The sequence below is a fragment of the Eucalyptus grandis genome, chromosome 7 (assembly GCF_016545825.1).
Source record: "Eucalyptus grandis isolate ANBG69807.140 chromosome 7, ASM1654582v1, whole genome shotgun sequence".
Lineage (NCBI taxonomy): Eukaryota > Viridiplantae > Streptophyta > Magnoliopsida > Myrtales > Myrtaceae > Eucalyptus > Eucalyptus grandis.
Window position 1 is genome coordinate 34,531,315 of NC_052618.1, and position 12,441 is coordinate 34,543,755.

Consider the following 12,441-nt stretch of genomic DNA (forward strand, 5'->3'; position numbering starts at 1 on the left):
TTTCAATGGTATAATAGGATCTTCACTAGCCCTTATCGGTCAAGTGGGTTTCTCTTGCTTCTATATAAAAAGACAAAGCTTAGAATAATCTACTTATAGGATTTTGCCTCCCCCACATGAATCATGAGTTCTTGATATGGTAATATACTACCTTCGTAGGCTAAATACGGACCAGCAAAAGTTAGGTAAGTCATAAGGAAAACCGGTTGCCCTTGCTCAAGTGGGTAAATCCAACACGTGTTGCATGCTAATCAATAATCACACATAGCCGTCTTTTATAGACTAAACCAGCCTACAATATCGATCCTATATTATTATGACTTAAACTTTAAAATAGAAAAAGAAAAAAGAAAAAGATATCAACATTAGGATTTTAACGAGATGCTCTACTGAAAGACAATTTATCGGTCACTATTGCACTTAAGGCATTATGCCGTGAGGTCGGAAAACTTTGTTTTGATAACTTATTAGGATAATTGAAAGATTTGATAGAGCTGTGATGAATCAAAAGCATTTATGGCAAATTCCTTTATCTGTGGCGTTGTAGTGCTGATTTGAGGGGTGAGCAGAAACCCAGCTGTCAGAATCAGTTCCTAAAATTTTGTAACCTAAAACCTACTATGCATATTTTGAAACATGTAATCTACTTCGTCACAAATTTCAAGATTTACTCAAGTTCCACATGTATTCTTAATTGAATAATTGCAGTGAATTATCATCTCTAATGACCACTATTTGTTGCTACAATCCAATATCCACAACTTTTATTTAGGTACGAAAAATATGAAATATTATAAAGTAAAAGTCTTAATAATGGATTTGCCGGAAATGGAAGCTCAAAATGATGGTTTCAGAATACACATTTATCATCAAACGCCATATAATATTGCAAAATTGCGTGAAGACATAGAATAAGAAAAACACAAAGAATTATTCCAAGCTACAAGTTTCACCTGGTACTCGAAACCTACTCGGCAGAACAGGTTTTCTAATTTTTTTAACCTAAAATCTCCTCTACATACCTTGGAATGTAAAACTGGACCAGTTTCCACTTGTTTCACATGCTCTAGCTCTAATGCTAGCAAGATAATCACTCATCGAATTTGTGGATAAACATAGGTCCAGCATTTTCACTTTTTTCATCTCTACTATAAAAAAAGTAATATGCTTCAATCTGTTATTGTCATGTATTTCATACTTACAGAGCAGGCAGTATGCGATCTCGTCTATAAATCAGGAGGGAAAGTGAAAAGGAAAGGGAGATACGAACGTGCAGCTGGACAGGTTTCTTACTGATCGAGGTCAAATTACGGGATTTCGGAAAAACGCTCTAGAAATTGCTTCCAAGTACTGACTTATGTCAGGTGCAAAATTCGTTTTAGGCAAAACAATTGATTTACGCGTGGAGCGGATTAACTAGGTTCCATTATCATGGAACATCAGCTGCGACAAAAGACATTTTATCAGTTCACGAATGATGCATGTCTCCCTCATGGACCTCACGTATTTCACGTTATATAAACTTGACAACATGTACACGCATATTTATGTTGTACATGACAAATGACAGATCTTATAAATCGGCCAGATTCTCATCATCGCTAAAACCACATCTCATCAACATGGTATCTTCCAAAACCACATTATTGTAGCTTCGCCTAACCATTATTGGTAAGTGGGGTTCTCTTGCTCGTTTCTAAAAAAATAAAGCTGACAATAATCTACTTTTGGAATTATGCTTTCACACATGAATCATGAGTTCTCAATCCTATAATATATGAGTGTAGTGTATAAAGATAAGTATATTAAAATCAATTAACATTCCTGATTTACAATGAATCTCTTGGACCATCATATCACTAAAAGCCGCATAAATAACATCATATATCTCTCTATTCATATTTAATTTGTGATTATATATTATAAGAAATAAAAACATATTATCACTTCTCAATCCCAAACACGCACATTAAATCATTCAAATAATGGTCAATCACTCAAAAGTACTAAGTACAATATTTTCCAACTCGCGTGAATGAAGTCATATGCAAAATATAAAAAATATGAAATTTATATCATTATGATTAGGCTACATCGTAACCCTAACAAAAGAAAATTAGAATGTGATAGAAGAAGAAACGAAAATATAAATTAAACCCAACATATTGAATCAAATAACAATAATTTTGTTATCACTTTTTGTTTTCTTTTCAAAATACTCGAAAAATTTCCTGAACAATGGAAAAACAATATAAATATAAAAAGCTAACTGTTTCCCCAAGCTCTACATGTTATTTTATTTATAGGATACATCCAAGACTCTTATCACAAATAAATTGCTTATTTTTCACATAAAATTAGGAAATAAATCATACAATCCATAATTTTGTATCCACCTTTCAATGCTTTCGCATTAAATTAGGGAAAATCATAGAATCCCGAATTTGCATCCAACTTCTAACGCTTCCTGATTTGAATTTCTGAATCACATAATTCTTAATTTCCTTCTTTTTGCCATTTTTTCCTTATTTTCTCCATGTCTCATTATGTTGCATAAACAAGAAAATTTTGAGTAAATAAAAGAAAATTCAAACATTTTCTCACAAATATTGCATTGTTTGTTGCCTAAAATATGCAAAATAACTCTATTTTCATAGAGTCATCAATATTTCTAACAAGAAAATAACTGAGATAACTTAAGTAATCTGCTTTTAAAATTTTTTGACGTTTAAATTATCGTTTGAAAAGTAAAAACAACAAAAGCACATGCCATACCAAAGTTATGGCACTATTAATGGTGAATCCATTAGTTGCATACGTCCAAAAGATTTCATTTAGCTCCTATATCCCCCCTTTTACTTTAGTAGTTGCAAAAGTATATTTCGTATAATTTCCATAGTTGGATGTCAAATATAACTCTCAGGTCAGCGTAGTAAAAGTTAAAAAAAGTAAGCACGGAAAATATAATTGTTCGGCTAAAAGGCATTTGAAATCACTTTCCTAAGGTAATAATCCGCAAAATACAACTTTTGAAAATGACGCGAACAATGTCATAATTTTCGTATAATAATCATTTATGCATAATAATTTTGGATCAATTAAGTCTCATAACTTTTGAAAAATTGATCACCATAAATTATTTAAATAGTCTTCCTTATATGAAATATTTATGTAACATTAAATTAAAGGGTTAATACCTTAAAAAACTTAATAATATGTGACAAATTTACCCCAAACTATTTTTTTTTACCATAAAAAACTCCAAAATTTAACGTGACAAATTTAAAAATGACTATAAAAAATCCTAAATGATACATCTATGACAAATTTACCCCAAACTAATTTATTCGATTGTCAAAAAAACTCCAAAGTAAATTTGTGACAAAATACCCTCAGCTAAATTGAAATAATACCACAAAAAAATCACAAAAATTTAAACGATGACAAATGGAGCATAAAATCCCAAATTGGTTCGTATAATATTGTCACGTGTTATTTAACATAATAATTTAACGGTAAAATTTAACAAAAACTAACATAGGGTAAATTTGTCACAAAATTGTAAATTTGTCAAAGGTATAAATTTAGGGTTTTTTTGGTCAAAAAAATAGTTTTAAATTTATATAAAAGTTTGGGGTTTTTGTGATTAACCCTAAATTAAAATCAAATCCTCCAAAGAAATAAATAATATGTAGAATTTTTTGGCAAAATAATTGTGGACATAATTTAAATGATCCAGTTTTAAAAATTGTAACAATTAAATGATCTTTTGAAAAATTATGACACGATTGTCCAATAGTATGGAAACCAAAATCATTCAGCTAGTAAATGTGTTAAATCACTTTCTTAAGGTAATAATGCCCCAATAATACTACTTAGCCTCTCAAACTCTCTCAACATAACCACTAGAGTTTACCCAATGACCACCCTTCCAACTTGGAAAGGAGAGGTGGGGGTTCGAATCCCCACCTTCTCAGGGGGAGTTGAGGTGGGAACGCATTACAAGGAGGCGGGGCAAAAGTCTAAGAGTAAGCCTTAGAATAGGAGTAGAATAGAACCGACAAAAAAAAAAAAAAAAAAACTCTCTCAACATAAATATAGGAAAATCGGAGTAGCCGAATGAAGGAATATTTTCATATCGAACAATGAAGCAACATGTCTCGTGAACAGCCAACCATTAAATTGGACGGAACAATTAATTTCCAATGGACATATTTATCTGCAAAGTCAACATTTATTAAAAATACATTTGGAAATTGTTCGATCACAACTATTCATGATTTTTGAATTTATGTAAAAATAGAAGCTTCTTGAGACAAGTCAAGCCCAAGATGCCGCAAGTGCCCAAGTGCCTGGTCAATATTAAGGTGTCATTTATTTTGCAGAAAATGAATAATATATAAAACATTTTCTTTAAAAAAATCGTTTGAAATAATTAGTTAATGAAAAATGTTTCATTATCAATAATAATTTATGTTTAATTATTTTTATGAACGAATAATTTTTTTTTATTCGTTCATTTTTATAAGTGATACAAGCAATTAGTAGGAAAATGTTTATCAAATCGTTCATTTTTTATGGAATAAATGCATCCTAAATATAATCATGCTAATTTAATACATAATATCCACTTAAGAGCCCATCTCTTCAAACATTCTTTGCATAAGTTTTCTCATGTATATGTAGTTTCCTTCTATTTTTCCTACATGAGATTTTTTTTTCTTTTTTTGATAATAGCACAAATGATTTTTGAACTTTGGGTCAATATGCAATATCATCTTTAAATTTTTAATTTGTTCAATGTAGTCCATGAACTATTTTTAAATATTTAATGTAGTCCATAAACTAAATGAAAAATGTTTAAAACTTAAAAGACCGCATTTATTCTGGAATTACATTGAACAAATTAAAAATTCAGGAACGTCAAGTTTAGGGACAACATTACATATTGACCTTTGTTTAGGACTATTAATGTCATTTTCCCCTCTCTCTCTCTCTCTCTCTCTCTCTCTCTCTCTCTCTCTTTTCTTTTTCTTTTTCTTTTTGAGACCCACATTACAAACTCTCTAACAAGAATTCCAATTGAGGAGACTTGTGTAATTCTACTGTAATCGGGGGTCACTGCCAATCTCATCTACTTTAAGAAGAACAACAAAAGGGGCCCTACTATCCTCCGGAACATCTCCTATAAATAATGCCAACTTAGAACAGCATACTCACCTTCAAAGACAGAAGCTCAAACGCAGAGAGAGATGAATCCTCAAGTATCTTTCGTGGTGCTCATCGCCGTCCTGATCGTAAGCTTTTCCATGCACTCTCATGCTTCTCCTCTAGATCACACTTTGTTGAGTACTGTCAAACCAACTAGTAACTCTCCAACCTTTGAAGTTTCCAGTTGAAATAATAAAATTCTCTCAAGATTCCTGTTCAATGAATGATTGACCCTTTTATGGCCCTGACGTGACATTATATCATCACCTGTCAAATTTCTATGTTTGCCTTTTCAGTTCACTGGCACGGCAGTTGCTAGAACAGACCCGGGTGAGTACTGGGTGAGCATCATGAAAGGAGAACCCATGCCAGAAGCAATTGAAGGCCTCCTCCATGTGATCAACCCTGCATCAGATCGACCTCATCTCACTTCTCTCCCCGAGAAGGAGGCTGACTGCCACGGAGATGACAAGCTAGAGGACCATAAACGACTCATAGGTGATTTTGAGCCGAGGCCCGATGTCACAGCTTACGGGAACGATGCCAAGCTTCAACAGAAGAAATTCACGGAGGATATTGAGCCGAGGCCTGATGTCACGGCTTATGGGAACGATGCCAAGCTCCAACAGAAGAAGTTCGCAGAGGATTTTGAGCCGAGGCCTGATGTCACGGCTTATGGGGATGATGCCAAGCTCCAACAGAAGAAGTTCGCAGAGGATTTCGAGCCGAGGCCTGATGTCACGGCTTATGGGGACGATGCTCAACTCAAAGGGAAGAAGCCATTCATGAATACATTCGAGCCAAGACCCGACGTAACAGCTTATGGCCAGAAGTGATGGTGAGAAGAGACAACGATGAGGTGTTACTGCTTCACGTAATGTATTTGATTTTAGTGCAGTATTGTGAATGTGTGTGTCGACAAAGCCGGTAAATACCTCGAATAGAACTGATGTACGGCGATGGTGATTGTGGTGTGTCGCATGTTCTGGTGGTGGTTTGTCATTGCCTTGCAAATTATAAAACGGGGTTTTTAAGAGGCCTGTGCTTTCAATAAATACTTTGCTCCTATGTGCGCCGCGATTCTGATACCAACTAATGCCGGAAACTATCACGAGAGGAGACGAGAATCAAAGAAAGATGAATCCCAAAGGCTGACACGGATTTGGAGAATCCTCCAGGCAATATATTCAATACGCGTTCCATCCTATCTTAATCTCACTTGACCATGCTTTTGAGCTAGACTAAATCCAACAGAAGAAAAGGGTGAAGGGGAATAAGCAGTAAACAGCATGCACTCTATTAATATCCATAAAGGTACGAGGACTATAAGAGCTGAAATTGCATCCACTATTCACAACTGAAACGATAGAATAATAGGGAAAGAAAACAAAAGTAAGAAAAAAAAAAAAAAAAAAGGCAACTCGCCAAATTTTTAAGTCAATTTCGGCTCATGACAGTGGCACTCTCCAATCTTGTGAAAATTCTGTAAGGGGAGAGATTATATGACAATATCAAAAGGTGAAGACTTCACACTCAACCGCCAGAAATTTCCCTTGCCGCTAACCTCTAGGAATTGAAGAAGCTTTCTTTAGTATGTGAATATAGATGAGAGGAAACAAGACTCAGGATCAAAAGTCCATGGCCACAAGACTCCGAATCTCAGTGGTCATGTTTGCCGCAAGCTCAAGCTCGTTGCTAGCCATGGCAATTAAGTACTCCATATCGACTGTCCATGGCCACAAGACTTTGGTCTAGAGGCCATGGCAATCACAAGACTCTGAATTGGGTGTCCGTAGCCGCAAGACTCCAGAGCTAGCGACAATGGCTGCCAGCTTGAAGCTCAAGCAGCCATGGCAGTGAACAAGAAGAGATTGAGCCCTCACAAAGATGGCTCCGGGTTTTGAAATTGAAGATGTCTTTTCGAAGTGAAGAGGAAAACTCCACGGACTTAAGCCAAAGCCTAAAGTCTCAATGGTTGGAGACAAAATGGGAGGGAGAAAGAAACCGAATATGTCATCAATATTTTCATTGCATCAATTCCGGGTTAGCGATTTTTAACCGCCAGTCCATGTGAGCAAAATCCAGAACCGGATGACGTGGATACAGGAATCATTTTGAACCCAAAGATAGTCATACAATACAAATATAACTTACTTTCATCCTGGACAACGAGTAAACCATTCCCTGCTTCAAGATGAGATACGTTTGTCTCAGTTCTATCATGGTCATATTTTCAGTTGGATGTACGATGTGTTGATGAGTAATAAGGAGCTTGCTCCATCAACTGTCTGAAACAGAAAGTGGACTCGGCATATTTGTACTTAGATCACACACAAAAAAAGATCAATACACCAACAAAAATCAACACTGATGAGAAAAGCCGCGTCATGAAAGACAAATTAAGTAGGACATCACTCAAGAATACATTTGATTCGGCAATAAATGGAAGGAACCAGACAAAAGAATCTGTCAGCAACCATTTTCTCTGGCAAAAGCAATGTACAACCCAGCATCATCTAAAACAAGCAGAACCTGCTAATATCTGAGTAATCCTTCATGGATTCATTTATTGGGAAGAAGCATCGGGCAGTCCTTAACACTCGCATCCTGATGGCCTTGGCTGACTGCTGTTTGCAACGTCGATGGTGTCTGGCAAGTATCTGCATTTTGCAGAGTATTCGAAGAGCACAAACAAGACTATGTTAGTATTATCATTGATACAGAAAATGAAACAGTACACTACAGAGATGGATTTTAGAGTGCAAAGTTTATCTGTGCAGGTGTAACTGGGACAATCAAAGGAAGCCCAACAAATTTATCAACAGGCTCAGAATTACAGATGAAACTTCGAAGTTTGAGTTACAGCTCAGCTACCGAAAGATGCATATTTATAGATGATGTGCCAATAGTGGAGCAACTAGGTATCACGACTAGACAAGAACATACCCTAAGGCCAATCAAAATAATATTAATCATTTTCCGGTTACAAAATAAGGATACCGTGTCAAAGGTTCCACCGGCAGACACAAACCCAGCTCATGAGATTCTCAATATGCTTGTCAACAGGAGCAAGGGTCATATAGGAACTTACATCTCTTCTTCTTCACCACTTTTCAAGGCATTCTTAGCTATGCACTGAAAAGCTTCCTCCACGTTGACACCTTCCTTTGCAGAGGTCTCAAAATATGGTATATTCCCCTTTGAAGCACACCAAGCTCGAGCTTTTTTCTCCGATACCTGAAATCACACATCAGAATGCTTATGTCAACCCAACTTCCACACAGTCACTTGAGAAAAGAGGGCTCTAAAGAGAGAAGGTAAACAAGGAAACATAAAGTACCACTCTGCTGTTTCCACCATCCATGTCGATTTTGTTTCCTATGACCACAAATGGGAAATTCTCCGGATCTGATGGACTTGCCTGCACAAGGTTTGAAGCTTGTTTCAATTTCAAGGCTGTCACGTCTGCAGATGATTGTTAGGGAAGTGAAAGAGAAGCAAATCTCAATCAAATTTTAGCTTGAAGTAAAACCTGGATGAGGAACTCCTCCCTCCAATTGTTAAGATTGTCAAATGACTTCATAACGTTAACATCATACACAAGAACACAGCAGTCAGCACCTCGATAGAAAGCCACTCCAAGACTCTGGAATCTCTCTTGGCCAGCTGTATCCCAAATCTTATTAGACAAAAGAAGACATACATTACATCAATCAGTGAATGCGCAAAATTGGCAGGAAAAATAAAAGAATTGGACAAAAGAACAACTGATTATGTCAAGAATAATCGGTTGCAATATCACGCATTGTTGATTGGCAGAAGCCACAATGCAGACCTATTCTAGTGTTCAACACCAAACAAAAATTGCGTTCTCTCTCAATCCCTCTGATATGAATCTGCAATTTTGCCATCATATCTAACCAAAAAAATGTAAGAGGAAAGACAAAGGAACTAACACACACCAAATTCATATTTGTACCTGCATTTGTGCATATAAATAGCACCACTGGACTATGCTGCGGCAGCAACCTTATGCACAAATTCTCATGTACCATTGGCCTATCCATCCCATTGTAGTAGTGGCTAGTGTCCTCGTGACATTAGGTGAGTCTAACACTGTTAAAGAGCACTCCAAAGCATTGGGAATAACACCTCGAGCTATGGAATTCTAAACATTTACCCTGAATAGGACATACATGCTTGCTTACGGGCTTTATGGTGCTCTCACCTTTTCTACTGAGCCACACCACAATAGGTCAGGAAATGGGACAGCACCTACCACTAAGAAACTCTCATGTACCAATGGTCTATTCATCCCATTGCAGTTGTGGCTAGTGTCCAGGTGACATTAGGTGGGTCTAACACTGTTAAAGAGAACTCCAAAGCATTGGGAATAACACCTCAAGATATGGAATTCTAAACATGTAATTCCTAAATAGGACATACATGCTTGTCTTACAGGCTTATGGTTCTCTCACCTTTTCTGCTGAGCCACACCACAACAGGAAAGAAAATGGGACAGCACTTACTGCTAAGAAACTCAGCAGCATTTTACTAAAACATGATATTTCTCATGCACGAATTCTTCATGCACAAGTGCTTGTGCAAAGTCTACAAACTAATTCTGTATACCGCATCAAATTAAAAATTTCAATAAGAGGCTCCAACATGTCTTTTGCCAACAAAAAGGTTCAATTTAATGATTCCATTCTTTTGCGCACTTGTTTACTGATGTTTATGCCCAAGCAACAGAGAATTGCCCTACATTCCGCCATAAACCTTGATTTAGATAGACAGCTTCCCAGAAGAAGCTAAAACTTGCAGCCTTGCACAAGACAAACTGACGACAAGATCTCTTTGACTAACTTCATGGCTGAAACTTGGGGATTAAAAACTTTTCCTCCACATTTTTTGAAAGAAAAGGACAAGAAGGCACGCGTCCAGGGATGAAACTTCTCACTAAGTAGATAACATCAATTTTCTCAGGCACATATCCTCTCTGGTGTGCAGGGTACTAAACTTGAACTTGTCTATACAAAAGAAGAGAGCAAAATGCCTCAAGGAAGAAGAAAAAAGAGCCCATAGTTTTAAAAGAATGGACAAACACTTAGGGGGGTGTAATAGGAAACAAAATCACAATAAAAGGTGCGAACATGACAAATAATGGAAAAAGTCAAGATAAACTCCAAACTATGCCCATCGTGACACATTTGCCTTCAACTTTTTTTGTGACATTAAAAATCCCAAACTATGCTTATTGTGATGTAAAAATCCCAAGCTTTTCCTTGTGACATTTACCCTAAGCTTCTCCTTGTGACATATAAATAAAAATAAAAAATAAAACCGAACTTAAGCCAAATGACACATTTACCCTCTAGTAAGGTTCTGTTAGATGGTTTTACAGCCAAAGCAATGCCGTTTGTACTTCACTTAAGCCACACGAGTGCCATGTCAATAATTTTTGCTTTAGGGCGTCCACGTAGGTAGATTTTTAACAGTTCTTATTGTCATAACTTTGACAAAGGGTAAATGTATCACACAGGTATAAGTTTGAAATTTTTGGTGTTGCAAAGAAAAGTTTAGGTTAAATATGTCATAGTGGGCATAATTTAGGATATTTGCCCAACAAATAATGTGTGAAATTGTTTGCAGTCAAAATGAAATTAAGCATGTTATCGTAGTATAGCAGCTGTCTGTCACTGACCTGTAAAGTGAAGAGCCTATCGTCGAGCTGAACTTCCTTGGTCAAGAAATCAGCTCCAATAGTTGCTTTATACTGATTACTGAACTTTTTATTTACATATCTTAAAAGCAACAGATTTAAGGCAAACATCCTAAAAAAGAAACGAGACCGGGATAGCTGGCTTACCAGAAAGTAACAACTACTCCTTAAAATAAACAAAAGGGAATTATCCAAATCAAGAAAATAAAATACAAATCAACGTTTTGACACCAACTGAAGCGGGAGGAACAGGATACTGGTTCATCAAAGAGGTCTTCCCGACCCTGCAAATCACAGGAAAAACCAAACTCAAAGCCGATCCCGCATGATCTCTAAGGTGTAATTGGCCCAAAAAAAGACGCAAACAACCATAATTCCTCATCAAGAACGACACTTTTTCCACGGAGAAGTTCACCCCGACAGAACCAGAGAAGGGAACTGTTTCCCAACCCCTAAGCCACAACGTTCATCCATCAAACCGCCGGCGTAAAGACCAACGGAGCTTCCCCGACGCAATTCTCGATCCCTCCCCCACACCCTGCCGACGCCCGGACCACATCGACACGAACCCACGATTCCCCCGATCGTCTGACCAAACCCAGGTTTTTTTATCTCGCCTCGGAGTCTAAGATCCGACTGGACGATCAGCAGCCCCCCGCCTGCCCATGGACACACCCCCGGACGCATCGCGAATGCAGAGCAACGGCGCAAGAGATGGAAGCGAGCGACGGGGACTCACCCGCTGTCCCCGAGGATGATGACCTTGAGGAGCGTTCTCCGGCGGGACGGCATCGCACTGCCTCGCAGAAGAGAGAGAGAGAGAGAGAGATGTGAGCAGACAGCACTTCGAAATTCTCGCAGCCTGCTTCGGAGAGAGAGAGAGAAGGGCTTTGCAGCTTCCGTCGCTAGCTGGTCCGCGGATCTTCTAGTAGCCGCACGTGAGATTTAGCGGAAAGTGCCCGGCTGGCACGCGTGTAAAATGTCGTGATTTTTGGGGGCAAGGAACAAAGTTTATTTATTTATTTATTTACAGACTTCTGTCAATTTCTTTAATACATTTAAAAAAAAAATTGACTCGATTTGACTGGAATATTCCTCAGATGCGAAATCACGATTTTTTTTCTTATCCCTCCTTAGCGTTTTAAAAATTATTTGTTTTTAACAAGAAATTCAAATAAATAACCTTGAAAAATTTCAATCCGAAATTAATATATTTGAAATAAAGGTATGAAATTGCCAGGTTAGTTTCAAATAAAGACTTAAAATTGTTATAACAGTTTTAAAAAATGGCTTGACATCACTGATTATTGATTGGCTAGATATTCCTACCGATCAAGGGAGACTTTTCATCAAAATATAATTATAATTTTACATTGTTTTTTTTTTTTCTCTTTTCTTTTGTTTTTCTTTTCAGCAAGCATTGGCAAGGGCCCAGCGAGGCAGCAACTCTCATCGACTGCAAGTGAGGCAACCCACACGTAGATTTGGCACGAGCAACCTTGGTTGGG

The 12,441-nt window shown here is 37.1% G+C and overlaps 2 protein-coding genes across 2 annotated transcripts; one reads left to right on the forward strand and one right to left on the reverse strand.

Moving 5' to 3' along the window:
- The first annotated feature begins 5,198 nt into the window (after window positions 1-5,198).
- LOC104454931 (organ-specific protein S2) lies at window positions 5,199-6,259 on the forward strand. The gene is made up of 2 exons (XM_010069802.3): window positions 5,199-5,297; window positions 5,508-6,259. Exons 1-2 carry the CDS (start codon window positions 5,253-5,255, stop codon window positions 6,045-6,047), a joined length of 585 nt encoding a protein of 194 aa, XP_010068104.2. The 5' UTR covers window positions 5,199-5,252; the 3' UTR covers window positions 6,048-6,259.
- A 1,291-nt stretch (window positions 6,260-7,550) lies between these two features.
- LOC104452635 (ras-related protein Rab7) lies at window positions 7,551-11,848 on the reverse strand. The gene is made up of 7 exons (XM_010067092.3): window positions 11,673-11,848; window positions 11,191-11,217; window positions 10,916-11,015; window positions 8,744-8,890; window positions 8,552-8,632; window positions 8,303-8,448; window positions 7,551-7,871 (listed from the first exon to the last, which is right to left on the reverse strand). The coding sequence occupies exons 1-7, from the start codon at window positions 11,723-11,725 to the stop codon at window positions 7,805-7,807; spliced, it is 621 nt and encodes a 206-aa protein (XP_010065394.2). The 5' UTR covers window positions 11,726-11,848; the 3' UTR covers window positions 7,551-7,804.
- Window positions 11,849-12,441: the final 593 nt, after the last annotated feature.